This window comes from Anguilla anguilla, chromosome 4 (assembly GCF_013347855.1).
Source record: "Anguilla anguilla isolate fAngAng1 chromosome 4, fAngAng1.pri, whole genome shotgun sequence".
Lineage (NCBI taxonomy): Eukaryota > Metazoa > Chordata > Actinopteri > Anguilliformes > Anguillidae > Anguilla > Anguilla anguilla.
Genome location: NC_049204.1, coordinates 30,312,294 through 30,332,480, shown reverse-complemented (window position 1 = coordinate 30,332,480; position 20,187 = coordinate 30,312,294). Strand labels below are relative to the sequence as shown.

The 20,187-nt window shown below is 38.1% G+C and overlaps 1 protein-coding gene across 4 annotated transcripts in view; it reads left to right on the top strand.

Annotated features, from left to right (window-relative positions):
• The window catches only part of LOC118225013 (phospholipid phosphatase-related protein type 4), a 31,030-nt gene extending 14,328 nt beyond the window's left edge, over positions 1-16,702 (top strand). For 2 of the 4 annotated variants that reach the window (XM_035412955.1, XM_035412953.1), the window contains exons 2-7: positions 486-671; positions 4,264-4,396; positions 5,683-5,878; positions 8,491-8,548; positions 9,980-10,153; positions 11,099-16,702. In XM_035412955.1, coding sequence (XP_035268846.1) covers positions 633-671; positions 4,264-4,396; positions 5,683-5,878; positions 8,491-8,548; positions 9,980-10,153; positions 11,099-12,421 — 1,923 coding nt within the window. In that variant the 5' untranslated portion in view covers positions 486-632 and the 3' untranslated portion in view covers positions 12,422-16,702. The remainder of the gene's footprint in view (positions 1-485; positions 672-4,263; positions 4,397-5,682; positions 5,879-8,490; positions 8,549-9,979; positions 10,154-11,098) is intronic. The other 2 variants (XM_035412954.1, XM_035412956.1) reach the window with 2 other exon arrangements.
• Positions 16,703-20,187: the final 3,485 nt, after the last annotated feature.

Below are 20,187 nucleotides of genomic sequence, written 5' to 3'. Positions count from 1 at the left end.
TGTCAGGTGTCCACATACTTTTGGTAGTGTAGTGTATGTTAGCTGACTTGGTACCTGTCACAAAATTTTGATGCTGTGCTACTGTATTTTACGTCCTGCTTCCCTCTTGTTGTTTAGATACTTTTCTTCATTCTTGGGCACAGATACGTTTTACTGATCAATAACCTTGTATGTGATTTTTTTGTTTTGTTTGCTAGATATGTATTGTGATTTTATGTAGCATAGTTGAAAGATACACAATTATTTCTGATGTGCTTTTTGCAGCAGATGTCAGTACCAACTGGTATAAAGATGTGAAACCTAAATAAAAAGTATTTATACAGACATACAATATTGGTGATATAAATGAGATATAGAAATAATATATAATATATTTAATATGTTCATGTACTGTACATAACCGGTCTAATATCATAGTAATATATGCAGGGTTCTGTACTGAACTTGAGAGTGATGTTTGTTTTGACATTTTTTTCCCTGGGCAGTTTCCTATCCTTGCTTCCTCTGTGGTCAGCCTGTACTTCCTGGAGTTGACAGACGTGTTCAAGCCAGTGCGCTCTGGCTACAACTGCAATGATCGGAGCCTGAGCCTGCCCTACATTGAGCCTACGCACGAGGTCGTCCCCTTATTGATGCTACTCAGCCTGGCCTTTGCTGGGCCTGCAGCCATGGTCAGTCGTACGCATCATTCTCTCTGTCATAGCTAGCAACACACAAAGAAAGTTAGTATTGGCTACTTTGGAGTAGTATGCTTTGGAGTCAGTCAAAGTTGCAGTAGGACTTTCAGGAAATGATATACATCTATGAAACGAAAACAATTTACAAAAATCAAAATAAATTGAAAAAATTAATCAAAATAATCAAAAGAATATAGAATTTTATTTTTATGTGATCAAAAATGTTGATTTGAAGGGGCATCCAATGGGAATATACAGCTGAGGCACTAATTAGCGTACCAATGCACCTTATGGCTGAGATCAAATCCCAATCAGACCACTGTCAGTGGCTGTGACTTGGGACTGGGGTATGCTTAATTGGGCATCCTGTCACCCAGGAAGCAAGGGCCTCCATGGTGTCTATGGAGATATCATGGAGGTCCTCCTTATCTGGGCTGCACCAAGGTAGTTAAGCATCATCGCTCAATAGCAACTCATGCAGTACCATGAAAAACTATTTGCTGCCTTCCTGATTTCCTCTATTATTTCATATTTGTCAGACTGAATGATTTCAGATCTTTAGACAAAATGTAATATTAGACAAAGGGAACCTGAGTAAACACTTTTTTTTCTTTATGTAATGTATTAATTAATATATCACTTCAAAAAGTAATTAACTCCTTAGTTACTTAGTTACCAGATTTAATTGATAGTTAGATTCAGCTGTTTGAACACAGCCAGACTTTATTGCAGCCAGCACTGTTGAATTTAAACCTCATTCATGTTGGACCTTTCCCTCAGAGTAAAGTATTCATCACAAAGTTTCTGCAACCACACTATGCCATGATCAAAGTAAATATATCAGTCTGGAAAAGGTTAAGGCTCTGGGATTCCTCCAAACCACAGTGAGAACCATTATCTCCAAATGGAGAACACTTGGAACAGTGGTGAATCTTCCTAGGAGCGGCCAGTCAGCCAGAACTTATCCAAAGGCACTGCAACAACTCATCCATGAAGTCACAAAAGATCCCAGAAGAACATCCAAAGAACTGTAGGCCTCTCTAGCATCGGCTAAGCCGAGAGTTCATGACTCTACAATAAGAAAGATACTAGGCAAAAATGGAATTCATGGCAGAACACACTGCTAACACAGAGAAACATCAATCCTTGTCTCACTTTTGCAAAAAAGCACCTGGATGCTCACCAAGCCGTTTGGGATAATGTTCTATGGACAGATTAGTCAAAAGTCGAATTTTCTGGAGCACATGGGTCCCATCATGTCTAGCTTAAGACAAATGGAGCACCTCACAATAAGAACCTCATGCCAACAAACAAGCATATTGGTGGTAGTGTGATGGTGTGGGTATGCTTTGCTGCCTCGGAACCTGGACAATTTGCCATTATTGAAGGAACCCTGAATTCAGCTCAGTACCAGATTCCAAAGTACCAAATTCTTAAGGCGAATATCTGGTCATCTGTCTGTGAGCTGAAGCTGAAGCATAATTGAGTTATGCAGCAAGACAATGATCCAAAACACAGAAACAAGTCCACATCTCAGTGACTGAAAAGAACCAAAATTAAAGTTTTGGAGTGGCCTAGTCAAAGACTTGATCCAAATAGAGATGCTGTGGCAGGACCTTAAACAAGTAGTTCATGATCAAAAACAGTTCTGCAAAGAGTGGGCAACAAAAACGATTTGAAAGAGTGATATCAAATTATAGGAAGCGTTTAGCTGCAGTTATTGCTACTAAACGTGGTGCAACGAATTTAAGGGGACAATGACTTGTTCATATGATATGGGTGTTTGATAACTTTTTTCTTTGAATAAATAAAAATTATAAAAATGTGTTTTGTGTTTGGGTACTCAGGTTCCCTTGGTCTGATATTACATTTTGTCTAAAGATCTGAAAGCATTCAGTGTGACCAATATGGAAGAATCGAGGAAGTCAGAAAGGGGGCAAATACTTTTTCACGGCACTGTAATCAACAGTCGGTGGTCAGCCTGCAGTCAGCCTCCACCAGCAGCTGTTTCAGCTGCACAGTAACATGCAGCTCAGCTGGTGGACTGCAGACTGATAAAGAAGCAATGGCTGGCTGCAGACATTTCTGAGACTTTCACTGTGCAGTGTAGGCCAACTTCATACAAATATTTGATTAAGATGTGTGGTTACAAACTTAAAAGTGCATTATCGAATTTACCAAATCTGTAACTTCTGCGCCACAGTGTCGTTAAACATTGAAATTGCAACAATATATTGAAAAAGTATCACAGTAAAATGTCCAGTTTTAACTGAACTCTTACAGAGTACATGTTTATCTTTGTTCAGTGTTACTCGTGATGTGAGAATGAGGCATTATGACACCAAATAAGTTATCCGTAACGCGCTGATTTTAACTGATGACTGTTTTTTTGTGGGGCAACATGGGAGCAGACGCACTTATTTTAGAAAAATGTCTAAAATAAACAATACAATCTGTTTACTCTGGTAATTATAATTTTTATAACTTATAATTGTATGATTTTACACAATTAATTGTGTCCTCCAGCTGAAACATTAACTTTTTAGTAGTATGATTTATTTGTCTTATTCATCCAGTTTGAATGTTTTATTATCTCCATCAGTTCCACATAAATTTGATTGCTTTGAATACATGCTGCCAGTTTAATTTATGAGATGTCCCTGGGCTATGCTCCCTGGACTTGGATGCAGAGTATGCAGACTCAGTACATGAAAATATTTCCTCTGAGTCATTTTCCTCTCCGTAGAAATTCTAAAACTCTCCGTTTTATATTTGTATCGTCTTTATCTGGCATATGTAAGTTAACATGGGACTAACTTATTACCAGCATGTGTCACAGGGTTTCCCAAGCACAGTAGATAGATGGTGATAATAGTTTCTGGCTTAAGAGAGTCAGAGAGGGGAGAATCTGGTATGGGTGTCTCTGTATGGCCAGCCTGGTGCAGGCTCAGGTCTCAGAGTATCTGCACACAGAGCCAAGCCCAGCCCAAATGCATACAGTAACTCCTCTGCCATCAGTTCAGGGTTAAGTAGATCCCTGCTGCCTTCAAACATCCAGCTCCACTGGGCCTTAAACCTGATGTCTGCACAGGAAGGTTCTCTCTGCATTACTGTAGATGAGGCAACAAAACTCATCGGTCTGAGGACAGCACAGTGGATGGATGGATTGCGAGCTTGTATTGTAGAACACCTATTAAGTCTTCCTTGTGTAAATTTGGCTTCCTCACACAAGCAGGGGAACCCTGTAATGCTGGTGAATTCGTCATAGCGTTCAGAACAGAATGTCGCATTATTGAGCGGAGGGAAAAACATGTTCTGTGTGGTGCTGACAGCAGCCTCCATGCTGTGGGAAGACTCTGAAGCCTGCAGCCTACCTAGGCCTGTGTGCAGGTATGAGCTTCATCAGCCTGGGCCTCAGCCACAGACCTGGTGTCATGTGAAGGCACCTTAGCTTTAAATGAAGTTGACAGAGCCCAGTGGTGGAAAGCTGAGAAGAGCTAGTGATCCAGGCCCAGTGTTGGCATGGAGAGACACAAGATCACTGTATCCCCAGTGTGCTGCCCTGACCAAACCCATCCTCTGCCAGCAGATAATGATCAGCGAAGCCGTTCTGTTCTGCTGCCTGTCGAGGAGAAAGAACGGCCTTGGAAGAGAGGTGAACATCAATGCAGCGGGATGCAACTTCAACTCGTACATTCGCCGAGCTGTCAGGTTTGTTGGTGAGTTTTTTCCCGTTATTCTTCATTCTTTTTGGACTTGCTTCTGCCAAAGAGGGTGACCATTTTATTTTTTTACATAAAATGGTCACCCTCTTTGGCAGAAACAAGTTTGATAATTTATTCCGTCCGATAATAGGAAACATGTAAGGAATAAAAACGTTCCACTGCATACCGATAAACCTGTTCAAAGGCTCTATTTTCACAATGCCTTTAATTTAATGGTGGACCTGTGGTGGGTATTATTACTGCACTTTAGTGGGTTTCCTTATTAGATTCATTGTTTCACCAGCTAGTGTTAATTTTTTTGCTAAATCCCTTTTGCTAAAATTTTGCAGGGACTGAATTCTCAATTAGTGAATGAGCGTTTTAGTAAGTGGGTCATTGAATGATTAAGCGGGTGATTCATTTGCTTAGTGAGTGAGTGAGTGCTTCATGGAGTGACTTGACTGAGAGACATACGATACCCTGAGTCTGACATATAACAGTGCACTCGTGCATAGGCTAGCTATCTTCACTGTCACATTTTACTATCAGTGCTGTCAAATGCCACAGAAACATTGTCTTTCGGATGAGCAAAGCAGACCAGGCAGGCTTGCCTTTGTCACAGGGTGATTACAATTTATAGAATGTGCCAGGTGATTCTGAGATGGAAAATTAATGATCCCTGAATAGGATCTATCATAAATATAGATTGTGGTGCTCACTCAGCAGTGACCAGTATATTATATAAATTAAATGTTGCCTTTGGCTTCAAGATTTCTTGCTGCTCCTTTTTCTGGGTTTGCTGTAGTAAAACTGTGCATTCTGTGTGCGTGTGTGCATGTGTGCATTCATTCATGCATGCATGTGTGCGTGTCTCTCCGTGCATAAGTAAGCACCACTTACTTAAGGGAAAAACAAAATGATCCCCTGCCCCAGTGCTTCTCAAATAACATAAAGACATAAATATGAATGTATGGCACTGTTCAAGAAAAAAATAATCAATTCAGTACAAATGTATAGGTTGCTTGGCAAATACAGTACCGTATATTGGTTTCATATGCATATCTATTGGTTTGTCATTGACACATCTATCGGTTTGTTATTTACATCTATATTGATTTGTCACTGACTCATCTAATGGTTTGTCATTTATGCATACATCGGTTTGTAATTGGTGCTTCTGTCGGTTTGATTGCCATGTATATTGGTTTGCTTCACATGTATATTGGTTTGATATATGCATGAATGGATTAATAATTTGCGCATATATTGGTTTGTCTCTCTCCATCTCTCTCTCTCTCTAGGGGTCCACGTGTTTGGGCTTTGTGCCACAGCTCTCATAACAAACATCATCCAGTTGTCAACTGGTTACCATGCACCGTACTTCCTTACAGTCTGCAAGCCCAACTACACCACGCTCAACACTTCCTGTGATGAAAACACCTTCATCATGGATGACATCTGCTCTGGAGCTGACCCAGCCATCATAAACAGTGGCAGGTTTGGCAGATTAAAGCATTGGTCATTTATGCACCCACATTCATTTGGTTTATAGAATGTTCCTGTACTGCACTGCAGCTGAATTGAGAGAATTTTAAAATTAATTTATGCCTAAAAATTGTATTAGTGCATCCCAATTATTATAGAAAATTCTCAATAGTTAATACCAATGCTCTTTTCATTTTTAATAATAGCAGGTGTGGATTAGGTTGCAGCTTTTGATGTCTGTTGAGGCTGGGTTCAACTAAAACTGATTATATGTGTAAAGATATTCCAAATAACCCATCCCTGAATAATTATCTCACATATAAAATATATTTATCTGATTTAATTTGGTAATTATTATTAAAGATATGAATGATCAATTAAATTGCCAAATTTGTTGATAGGAAGAGCAACCTGTTGGATCAATCTTCATCCAAATGTACAATTCACAACCAGATAAGAATTAAGAAATTAAGTTGCAAAAAAAAAAAAAAAAATCAAAGTCTAATCTAAAGACTAAGATTTAAACTACCTTAACAAATTATGAATGTTACAGACAAGGACAGATTACGGTCACAAAATAAATGAATGAAGGAAAATACCAAACCACAGCTTGTTTCTCCCAAGAGAGTTTTGAGGAAACCAAGATTGAAGTTCAAAAACCAAAAGACAGCCGAATATTCTAAAATATCTTGGTTGAAAATGTAAAAAAAAATGTCAGACGCTGCACACACCAAACACCAATAAACACCACGCCCAGATGCAAGGTTCAGATTCCTCTGATGGCAACAACAAATATCAACCCCTGAATGTCAACACCAAATGCTATTCGGCTCATCTTAACCATCTAAAAATTCAATGACTACTGAAGTAAAGGTCAAAATGTTGTTTGAAGAGGGAGGGAATGGATGAGAGAGTAGAGGGAGTATGGTTTCACTGATTGGGTGAGTTGTGAAAGGTGTGAGAGCAGGGTCAGACAAAGACTATCTTATCTGGAAGCTTATAAATTTAACAATTAAAGTTGCCTTATGTTGTTGGAAGCAGGACTAAGCACTATGATATTAAAATCAAAAGATTAATTCACGTTTCAGAGACCAAACATATAATATGTTGGGAGGGAATCCAGCTCAGCTATTGAATACCTCTAAAAAACATGGAACTTTACTTCTGCTTCAAACAACAGTTATTATTTGTAGACAAATTGTTAAATCCAGCCTGTTGTAGTCTCTTCCTTCAGGCAAAATATTTTCAGTGTTCGAATGCACAGCATTGGTTTCAGCTTAAAACTGGAACTGTTTCTAAAAAAGTCGATTTCAACAGTCAGGCCTTAACGATCATTATCTGTATACACATTAAGATTCTCATTTCGTAACCACACTGGGTCTCTGACTCTTGAATAATTCTAGTGTGCTGTGTCTTCAAGTAATGAAGTAATACAACTTTCATAGGAGAGAAAACTCCAGGACACCTTTTTATGCCTTTTGAGGGGAGGGGGATAGAAACAGACACTCAGCGTGACTCTGATTGCCCCATGGATGTTTCCTTCGATGTTTGTGGAGGGGGGAGGAAGACAGAGACAATCGGCACCATTTCTATGGTTACACAGAGCAAGTTTGCCAGATCAAAATATATTGTCCTTTTTCTCTAAGGGTATGATCTAAAAAACTAGATATCCATCAATATTTACAGTATACAAAAACTATACATTTCTTTATGTGATTTATGAAATAACAATGACGCACAAATATATAATAAGATGAATATACGTTTATACTCAACAATGCAATCCATTCATTGATTAATGAATTTGAGGTTGATTTTCTTTGTTTAATGCGAAAAGGTTATTCTTTGATGAGAAATGAATCATAGGAGTATCTTCTGGAGTGAATTCATCTTCATGAAAGGGAAAAGGGCAGAAAGTCAACAGCTATGTTAAAGCATTATGTTTACGCATATATTTTCCACCTTCCTTTCCTCTTTGAGACGGTATCAAAATGGTTACTTGTTCTTCAAGAGGCATGGTGGAAAATTAAATGGTGAAACTAAATTAAATCCCCAACATAAAAAATGCTTAGGGCATTAACTGTTTCTGTTTTTATGTTTGTTTCACATTTTAATCAATCTTTTTTTTTTTTTTTTTAAATGAGCATACATGTACATTCATTCATATTTTAAAAGCCTTGCAGGGAAATAACCTGCCTGCTGTCAGTTAACCTTTGTAATAAAAGCCATCTGTTCAGTGAGTGCACAATTGTCTTCCATGTGACAGCAGGAATGAATGATATCTGTGAATCACAAGCAGCCATCATGGTGATAGGAACAGAAAATGGCAAATGTCATAATGCAGTGCTCCAGAAAAGATCAAAAGACAGTGTCTTGCCTACATTTGTAGTCACCAAGAAGCAAAATTTAGAAACATTAAAAAACACTCAAATCGATTTTTATTGTCAATGGTTGTAATTCAGTGTGTTTTAATACACAGCATATTCTGTAAGAAAATCAATTTGTTTCTGACTTTTGTGGGGTTTTTTACACATTAACAGATGCAGGTTGGTCTTTCCAGGTCTTATTTATAGTGTGCACTCACTAAATTAAGCTTAAAGTAACTGTCTCCTCCTCCTTTTCAGAAAATCGTTTCCGTCCCAGCATGCAACACTGGCTGCGTTTGCTGCTGTCTACATTTCTGTAAGTAATCTGCCTCTTTGTAGCTTCACAACTAAACTAAACTAACAAAAAATCTTACAACTTGAAGTGTCTTAACATACTATTACAATATGCAGTTTCTGTAAGATGTTCATTATGATTAACTAAAAGAACAGAAGTGTTTTTTTACATAGATACAGCAGTACCATATTCCACACTGCTCATAGGAGAGAAAATATGAAACATAACTGAAGTACCTTCGGGCTAAAAATGTAATAATTTGAATCAAAAGCATAATGGAAACATGCTCACCACTGTTCTGAGCTGCTCTTCCCCCACTAAGATTTGTGTCTGAATGTGCAACTTTTTTGGTGCACAACATCTTGTAATTTTGTTTTTGAAGCTGCATTTATGAGCTTCATATTTCATTCATATTTAATTATTCTGTGGAATTCAAATGGGGCTTGGTGAAAAGGGATGATTTTCAGGTAGCTACCTTCTAGCCTGCTAGCTCTCACTATAGTAAAATGAGTGGTCCAGTCAAATAGCATATTCACTACATGGTTAATTCATAGATTTTAAATTGGTAGTGCTGGTGTAATGATGTATTGATAGTGATCATTAGCTAACTGGCTAACATTAAGCTTACAAAATGCAATGGACACTCAGAGTCAGTGTCAGTTATCAGTATGAGTGACTACTGGACATTCCTCTAACTAGGTAACTAACTGCAACCTTATGATACTTCACACTGATTCAAAATATAACTTACTTAGCTACACTGCATTATATTGGTTTTGCGACATTTTGGCGTGCATTAGCTGGAAAGCTAGGTAGTTAGGTAGCTATTTGTATACTGATTGGAAAGGCATGACTATAACAATAATTAATACCATGTAAGCCAGCTATAAAATTATATACAATATAAAATAAAATCTGAAGTCTTTTAAAGTAGGTTCACCTGTGGTGCTGATGTTACCCAGCTAATGTTAGCTACCTAGCTTGTAGGATCACTAGCTATGGTCACTCACCAGGACATCAGGACTGGTCGCATGGTCACAGACCACATCTCAATCACCTGCTGATCCCCATTAATTCTCCTCCTCTGCTGATATTGGTCCATTGGATGCCAAGCAGACTCAAAATTTTGAGGCTTAATGTCCATAAGTCATTGTATACTCAACTGCTTCTGTCTCCACTATTGAATTCATCTTTATAGCTTTATGCTGTGCTGTAGCTATCTCACATTCAGGATCTTGTATGCAATGTCACTTCTTGGTTTTGAGCTAGGTGTGGCTAATTACAAAAGTAAATTGAGTCCAGGTATAATTTTAGGCATTCAATTTCATTAATGCATGAAATCTGATTCCTACATCATTTTTCCCACGTTATTCCAGTGGGTGTACTAAACTAAAAGTTGTACTTTAATATAGTAACATGGACCTTGTGTTTTGTCTGGGTGGTTCTTTTCAGATGTACTTCAATGCTACACTAACTGACTCCTCGAAGCTTCTGAAACCACTTCTGGTCTTCTCCTTCATCATATGTGCCATTATCTGTGGACTGACGCGTATCATCCAGTACAAGAACCACGCTATCGATGTGTATCTTGGCTTCCTAATTGGTGGAGGCATAGCTGTGTATTTAGTAGGTATTCTTCATTTATGTCCCTCTGTATTTAGTCAGTTCCCTTAATCATTTTGGAGTGTGCCTTGTTTGTTTGTTTCTCATGGACAAGGTAAATCACTAACCTCCATTGCATATATGATAAATTATCTCTTTTTCTTCTAAATCTCACTGCTATTTTGTTTTGTTTGGTGCTGATACCCTGACACTGGGGCTTTTTTGTTTAATGTAAGGATTTAAACAATGGCCCTACAATATGATGATAGACAAGAAATTTCCATAATTTACGACACATTTTCTTTTCCAGTGTTTCAGATGTAGTTGTACCGTATTTTGCATGGTAATATGAAACACTAGGGACAGCTTCTGTGGTTGACATGCAGAAAAGCATTCTCAGTTCAAAAGAGTGTTAAGTTGTCTTGTGGAGAAGCTGTTTGGGGATAGCCTTATGCTCCTTGTGGCATTTCTCCCTTGCTTTACATGGAGTTCAATGTATTTCTTCTTTTACGTTCATTAGAATTGTCTAGAGAATGACTCTCCAACTCTCGGAGAGCCACAGAACATGCTACTGTTTTCTTTAACCTTTAAACCAGCAACCAATTTAGACATAGTGAGCCTCATTCACAAAATATATGTATGATTACATCATTTTTTTCTTATCTGTATTTCTTATCATGGCTGTTTCCTTATGCTAATCACATGAAGAGGATTGCACATAAAATTTACAAACAGTCAGCACCTGGGATATGCACAAAAACAAAGGTCTGCACATGTCATGAATCCCATATTGGGTATTCATAGGAACATTTTTAAGAACAAAAGTAAGAATAGTTTAAGAAAAGTTTTTTGAGGCCTAATAATATCCATGGAAGTGGACAATAAATGTAATCTGTGGTCAGGGTCTGGAGATGAGATGAGGCTTGCCTTGTGGAGGAGCTGTGTTGACATGTCTCGCTCATACCCTAGGGCCTGTATGCCGTGGGCAATTTTCAACCTGGCGAGGATGCAGCAGGCCAACAGGCACAGCTGCGGGACCCTCTCAGATCCCTGACAGACCTCAGCCAGGATGCCAGCAGACACATGCAGCTTAAGAATGGTAGCAGCAGCGACGGCATCTCCTCACACTCAGAGAGCATCCTCAGCCGCAACCACCGTGAGGCCAGCTCCCTCACCAGCCTGAAGAGAGCCAGTGCTGACGTGGAGGTCATCACCCCCAGGAGCCCCATGGGCAAGGAGAACATGGTTACATTCAGCAACACTCTCCCCAGGGTCCACACCCCAATTCTGGACGAGGTTACCCGCCGCAATGCCACCATCCATGCCTCCATGGACTCTACTCGCTCCAAGCAGCTGCTGTCGCAGTGGAAGAGCAAAAACGAGAGCCGCAAGTTGTCCCTCCAGATGATGGAAACAGAGGACACCCCCTCCCCACCGAGGACAATGGAAATGAGGTCTAGCTCCGAGCCCTCCAGGGTGGGTGTCAACGGGGAGCACCAGGGCCCTGCCAGCCAGTACATGAAGTTGGCCACCAGCAGCACCCCGTTACCCAGCACCAGCAGTGGTATCGCAGGGGGCACCAGAGTTTCCATTCCGTCCCGCCCTGGCTCTTCTCAGCTGGTCCACATACCGGAGGAGACACAGGAGACCGTCAACAACTCTCCCAAGGGCAGCTCCACTCGCTCAAAATGGCTGAAGGTGGCAGAGAAGAGCGGGGCCTGCAGAACTAACAGTCAGCCACGCATCATGCAGGTCATTGCCATGTCCAAGCAGCAGGGCATGCTTCAGACTAGCCCGAACAGCTCGGATGGCAGCACAGTCAGCTGCATGGGCGCCATACGGTACAGAAGCTTGACGGAGCCAGAGGTCACCGGCATCGTGAGGGTGGAAGCCCACCCCGAGAACAACCGGCCAGTGGTGCCACCCCCCTCCACCGATGGCAGTGGATCGTGGAAGTGGAAGTCGCAGGAGAAGGGCAGCCTCCGCCAATCATGTGAGCTCAACGATCTCAACAGAGACTCTGAAAGTTCGGAGTCTGTGAAGGACGGGAATGGCTCCGCTCCAAATTCCAGCGGCGAGCACCACCACCACCACGGCATCACCACAATCCGCGTGACGCCGGTGGAGGGGAGTGAGGCTGCCTCTGAAGCCATGTCGGTGACCTCCAGCCGGGACTCCACCCTTCGGAGGAAAGGGAACATCATCCTCATCCCGGAGCGGGGCAACAGCCCAGATAGCACCCGGAGCATCTTCTACAAGGGGACATCACCAACTCCAACTTTAAAGGAATGAGCCATCCTTCAGCCTGTGGCCTTGTTTACAAGAGAACAGCAAAATGAAAAAATGATTATAGCTCACGTTGGTATTTCCACATCCACCCAGAGGTCCACTGTATCGTACAAGCTAATCCCTTTCCAGTGACTGTTTTCAGATGAATATTGCTTTATATATATGAGAGGTTGCATTGTGCATGACTTTATTTTTTGAATCACAAGGAGGCACAAATTTCAGAATTGTAAAGCTGTTCACTGTGTATTTGCTAAATTTGTTTTTTCACTTTTGTAATATGATACCAATATGATCACCCTGCAAATAGACTTAATAGCAAATAATGTGTGTATAAAATGAATTTAATGGCATTTTCATGTATTTGCCTCTCTCAAAGTTTGATGCTGTCTCTGTATGTCTCCATTACTGTAAGGCCTCCATTTTGTGCAAGTTTCACTCATCATGCCCATTTGTTTGTTTGCTTGTTTTGTTTCAGAAAGTTTAATTCCTTGACATTTATGATAACAGAAGCCTATATTTTTTGCAATTAATATGTTTATTTAATCAGTGCTGTACAGCCATCTCATTCAAATTTGTTTCTAAATATGTGCCTCTATAAAATAACATATTTAAATGGAAACAATAGTGTTTAAAAGCTGTTGTATTAGAGCTTTACCAAATGCTGAACATGCATACTTTAGCAGTTTCTAGAAGGGTGGATTTTTGTTAGGCTCTCGAATTGTCTTGTAAACTGGAGAACAGTCTTGTGTCATGAGAAAGTATAGTGTTGATGATTGACCTTAAGTGCTTATTTTAGTATACTATTTATTTCAATGAAAAAACAATTTTATCAATGCAAAGCAGCTCTTCACCTGCTCCTGCACATTTAAAATTAATTCAATTAAAATGTATTCATTTTATTTTTATAAACCATAAGCAGCTTGGAATTTGAATGAACACTGCAAAGCCATTTGGCATTAATGTATTTTTCCCCATTTACTTTTTATTAAGCTTTTAACTTATGGAATTAAATTAGGCAAATTACATGCAATAAGAAAAATAAAATAACAAATGAAAAAAATAAACAAATAATGAACATTTAGAGACGAAAAATGCAATGTTTTGTAGACACCTATTTCTCGTTGTGCTTTTCCCTAGTAAATTCTCTTCAACTATTTTTGTCATGAAAAAAGACAAATGTGTCAGTGGTCCAAAAGAATCAATTTGTGGTTAAAACATTAGGCTCCTCTGTAGCTTTATGGAAGTATTGTACCCAATCCTTACTCCTAAGCTTTCCATTTTGTGCATACACATTTGGTGAGCGTGTCTCTTTCAAGAATATATTATATTATATAATTAAGCTGCAGAATGGTGGATGGCCTTAAAAATATAGAAAGTACAATTAAACCCCATCCATCCACCCACCCCATCACCCCACACCCTTGAAAGGTGCATGTGTAATTGAAACACATTACATGCTGTTTGGTTTATTTGAGCAAAATCAGTTTCTTCCATAAACATTACTTTCACCTTGAGAAGCTGGTGAAATAGTAGCACTGCTTGTTCCCATTTTTCATCTGTTACTGTGGCAGTTGTGAGTACAACATTTGTACTATGGACATTATGTTTTTCTCACAGTGTGGGTTACTGTATTTGAGCTGGTCTAAGCTGAAAATCATTGTAAAGCACTGCCTTAGAGCGTTCTCACACTTACTGCAGTAGATGTGCTGGTCATGCTCTTCAGTCCATGTGCATTTTGTTGTCCAGTAGGGTACATACAGCAGGGTTAAGTGGTGGTGTGTGTTCTAGAATCAAATCTCAACAGGAGGAAAATTTGTGCATTTAATTACAACTTGTAACTCAAGATTACTGTTAAGGATGTGTTTATTTCAGAGTTTATTCATTTTATTTACCTATTCACTCCGGACAATATTACTGACAGTGCTCAATCTTCTTGTCCAGTTAGACAAATATATAGAATAGAATTGCGGTAAACAATGTACTCTTTGTGAAATGTGACCAGTTTATAGTCTTCAAATGTTGCACGGTTTAATGTTTACACTAACTTTTCAAGGGGCCATAGGATTCCTAAGTAAATCTGTTATATAGATTTTAAGATCTATAAAAGGGTATATAGATTGTGCCATTTTAAAGTTCACAATACATCATGATATTTCTTTATAAAATTTATATAAAATGTTTATCTTTGCATAAATTTATAATGCATTTACTTGATAAGTTTAAATGAAATCAAAAAACACAATATGTTTTTGATTTACCATAGTAAATTCAATGTCAAATTAATTCTTAAAATTAGTAAGATTACTTTTTGTTTTCAAATGCTGTTGTAAAACTTTGATATTAGAAGCAATGTATTAAATAATTTTCACATAATTGGATACATAGAAGCAAATACCACATTCTGAGTTCATGTGCTTCCGTTTCTAGCCAAGTTAACATTAGCTACACAAAACAGATGTGTGTTCCTGTGAGAATCACAGATAGTTAAGGCACATAGTGCAAGTTTATTGCATGGTTATTTGATACAAACATTAGCTATATGACCAGCAAATATAGCAAATTTACTATTGAATAGTAAACAAGATATAAATGTTTGTTTGCAAGGTTTTAGGAAGGGAAATCATTTTTCTTTGTTTGTATGGTTGTTATATAATTGCATTGTTTATGTAGTTTGTGTGTATAGCCATTTATATGCAATTAAGGTCCACAGTTATTTTATAATGTAGGCCTGTGCTTAATTAGCTGAATGTCACATCATCTGTATGTCAGACGCTGTCCTGTAATGTTTAATAATTTACATTGCCCATTTTTTTAAGTTGTAATTTTAACAGTTTTAGAGCAGCATTTTATGATGTAAAACTTAGTCGTCTTTTAAGATGTTGCATTTGTGTGAATTCACAGGAAACAAAATATTAATTAGCTTATTTTTTGTTTGATTGTAGAAGATAACACACAAAACACAAGTTTTCTTTTCATACAATGCCTTGATTTTAAGTCTATGATTAGTTTAAAAAGTTGTCATTTCTGCATTTTTAAAAAATATATCTTTATTTGGAATTGGCTGATTCCTTAATTTATACTCACTAAAACAGCTCACTTCATATCTTTGTACCGCTGTAAGTTTATATTTGTTACTGTACCAGAATACATTATTTATCAAACCATTGTCAAGACAGTAATCACAGAAAATAAATTGGACATACAGTTTTCAGATGATGGGATGCATGTAATAGAAGCGATCCATGTAAGTACGGTACTTGTGTACATGTCATATAATATTATTTTTTTGTAATTATCTGTACAATATTTACTTCTCTGTGTCTACGTGTGTGTGTGTGTGTGTGTGTGTGTGTGTTTGCAATGCTCTATGATTGCTGATTGACTAATCACCAGGAGAACAATAGCCTTGTGTTTCAAGACAGTTGGATTTAACATACTGTACACATCTGACAGGGTTGACAGGGTGAAATTATGCCTGTCTGTATACTGAAATAAATGTTTCCTACCAAAATTAAAACAGTTGGTTCTTTTTATCATACAATGCAATGGTCAGGATTACATCACTTTAGGTAGTTGTTAGCCTTATATCATGTTGTTTTACTTACGTGCGTATTTTGTATACTATATGCATGTGTTTCTATCATGTTTTCAGCTTGAAAGATACTGTCAGCTTAAGTCAATAGGCAAACTTAACTGTCTGCATTCTCAGTTGAAGGCCTCTTTCATGCATCTCAGGGATTCTGTGTGCCAGTATTTTATCATAACATTCAGAGCTGCTTATTATTTGCTTGTTCAGATTATTGTTCTACGCTTTAATTTGTCATAGGAATGCAAGAACAGGAAAGGGAGAAAGGAGCATGCAATCCCTTCCTCAATTTTACCACTTATCACGGCATCTGGCTTTAGCACTGCTGCATTAATTCCACCCATGCATGGAGACAACAGGGAAATGGGGTCTTGTTAGATTTAGCCTGTGCAATTATCATCCTGACGTCTAAAGTGGGCCACAGAATTGACCTAAAATGAGAATATCCATAGATATAATTTATCTCTGAAGATAACCTGGCATTCTTCAGAAAGGAGGTTAGTCTGGGTACCTTTGCCCTGCTTACACGATGTAGCTGCAAGCAAAAAGTTTAACTTCAAATGTATAACAGCCTGTGTGGTTTACCACTAGAGGTATGATGGCTGAATGAATTCTATTAAAATGGAGTCAGTATGAGAGACAGCTTTGTAGATATATGCAAAATGCACTGATATCACGACCACTTTTAATAGCCATGAATTGCAATGATAATACCAGGCTAAGCTAGTGCAAATTCTCTTTATGAAATAATTAAACAGTAAATTTCATACTTAGATGTAATATCACTACCTCAGGAAAGAGGAAGAAAGCTATTTTACTTCGGCAGTTTACTGTACTACACTTTGACTACGATGTTATTTTCTTTTTTATTTGCTACTTTTAATTATTATTTATTATTAATTAATTAATTATTATTTTGCTAATAATTGGATCATGTAATATAGGGCAGTCAGCAAAACACCTTTAAATAATTTGTTATGATTTTGTTCTTAATAAATGAAGTATGTGGGATCTAGAATGTGTACTTTTAAATTATAAAGCACATTACTGTGAATAATTCAAACTCCCCTTTTAGATAAACCATGCAAGGGTTGTCAGTGCATCTCTTTTTCGAATATGTATTCATGTTTGGAAGGATCCATTTTGGTGTATTCTGAATAACTGCAATGGTATGTCTGTGCCATACTACAAACGTGCATCACAGGAAGTCATCACTCAGTTATTAATGGCCTGGCCAGCTTCCATAAACTGAAATGATATCTTAGAATCCCAGAATAAAATAATATTGTAGAATAATAAAAAAATGTTTATATATGTGTGGATTGGCATATCCCATATACCAAAACTCAAATGCATTGTTTTTCTTGTTCAGACATGGTGTTTTTGTTGCAAAATAATGGCTCTGAAATAAAAGTTTTTTGTGGCTGCCAGAAATGCTGTCCTATTTACGATATGCTGTCTTTTATACATAATCCTTTTTTACACCTATGGCCAATGCAAAATTTTCACAGTTAAACTTAACTTTTAAGTCAATGAAGTCAAAGAAGCAAAAATTGCTAAAGGATACACATTAAATTCCCACATTTCAACCATTGAAAACTACTTACACTATTGCTAATGTGCATTACATATAATAGTAATGCACATCCAAGTTAACATGTGTGCTTGTTGTTATGACATTTAGGAAGCTTAACCTTGACCATGTTTTTATTTAAGGAAATACATAGTGTATATACATCTTTTGAACAATAACACTGCAAAGTCTACCTGAAAGAATTAAAAACTGTGAAATATGAGCTGGACTCTGGCATACAATAAAACAATCTATTTACTTTGAAGACACATTTGTAAATATGGAATTTTATAATGTATGTACAGTATATACTATATCATGCATATGATACATCTATACATTATTTAAATATATCAAATATACATGATTATATATTTGTAGCACATTTATAGATTTTTATGATTACAGGTAATGCAGATCACAGACAGACTAAAATAACATTGACAGTAGCTGAAACACTAGACATGTTTGGAGGTCTGAACAAAATCATGAAATGCAAAGCATTTCTGACGTCTACGTTTTTTTACCCAACACAATACAAATCAGTTCTCCTACCATTCTTAGTGGGCGGGGAGGAGTGTGCTACTACCAAATGAATAGAAATGCGATGCAATCGGATGACCTTATCAGCGTGCAATGACGCAGCATTCTAAATGTACTGCTGCCCTGCATCACAGAAAGATATTTACGCTACAATTAATGTCCCGGCATATTAGGATTCTACTCGTATGCCTTTCTCTCTCTCCCAGACACCACATGAGTGCTGTCAGCACTGAAAGGTTAGAATAAATTTTTGCAGACATGTTTCCAGACGACCGGTTCTAAATCAAAAAGGGAAATAAATTTGGGGGTCAAGCGCGTCAGTGTGCGGGAAATGTTGGGTGTAATCGCTCACGCAGTTTAACAGTGCCCAGTTTATTACACACGCTGAGTTACCGCAGTGGAGCTTCATATGTCGTCTTTACAATTTACTTAATGAAAGGCCTTCTGCTGTCATAATCACATATGCACTGGGTAATTCAAGAAAGGGCAAGTGTTTTTTCTGACTGTGAAATGGAAAAGGCGCTTCAGTGTACATTTAACGAGCAGGCATTTGGGCTTTTCATTCTCTATGCAATTACTGTAAAGTTCTCAAACATTTGCAGAAGTGCTAAGTTTCTATGTGCACACTAATTCTCTAATAGTTTAGATTTCATTGTATTGTTACTGCTAAAGCTGATTTTGGAGGTGTGATTGTTTTATGGTCTCTGGATCATTGTTCTCATTGCATTTTTTTCTCAGATGTTTTCAATCGGTGATCTATGAATTGTTGCCTAGAGCAATGATGCACATCTGGCTTCTTCCTGCAAGACATAGGGTAGGTTTAAATCAGGTAACCACTACAAGCTATGAAAGCTATATCTCCTGTTGTTTTGTGTAGAGCAGGACTAATCAGCTGATGGGCTGACTGCCAGATGTGGCCCACCATAGACCTACTTTGGGCCCTGTAATTGAGGAGAAAAGGCATTATTTAGAATAATTTTTATATCCAGGTCTGCATATGTACACTATCAACATGTCTCCCACTAGTGACATAATAAAAAAGTACAGTATGTGCTTTATTTATTGCATGTACAGTATTTATTTGTGTGTTTATATGAAGCTAAGTGTTTATATGAAACAAGTTAGTGTCTTGCGGTTCAATAAATGTTTTTAAAGGGAGTTGCTGTTTAAACCCTCTTTTTTTCTAAAAAAAATTTTATGTGGATTGGCACCCATTTTTTTGCAAGACAAAACAAACGTTTTTTTCTGTGACAAGCACCATCTCCCTTCATCTAATACTTATTAATAATTCTAATAGAAAAAAGTAGAAGCAGTGGATGTAGGTCATGGAAATTGAGCCTCAGGACTAAAGGAACACAGTAAATCAGTTCTGAACACATGATGCCGGGACTGCATGCCTAGTGCAGCTAACAAACTAAATCAGTTGAATTTGGTGAAGGGCATCCTCTTCAGGCTTTAATGTGGCTCAGTGTGTTGCTCTAACGGGCTGGTACTATAGAGTTGTTCTTCTTGAGTTGGCTTGTGTTTTAGATATGCAGCTTAATAATTGGCTATTCAACTATTCCAAAAAGTAACTTTATACCTCCCTAGCTGCATAGATCTGGGACGTCTTCTTGCAACCTACACCTTCAAAGCCAAATGACAGTCAGAAGGGAATAATCTTGTGAGCTATAAAGAGAACTGTTCTTCTAATTACAAACAGTCATTCCTGAAGGAGAAGTCTAATGACTACCCAAAATACCCACTCTGATGTTAATTAGCAGACAGCATGTGCAGTGGAGCAGTCAGTTTACCAGGTCTAAGCTGGCAGGCTGTCTGCTCCAGCATACCCTTCAGACAAGAGGAAGACATGAACAACCACTGAAAATTTTGGCTTGTCTTGATAAGTGATATGAGGGTCCTCGGAGAACCATGTGTCACCAAGCTGACAGCTGTAACTCAGAAGAGTGGAGAGGGGAGGTGAGACTGATCCCCAGAGCTTGTGCAAATGCACCCGTATGACGTCAAGAATCCAAAAGTATCCATCCGCTGTGGTTCAACCCCTGAAGGACCTTACAACTGGGTGTA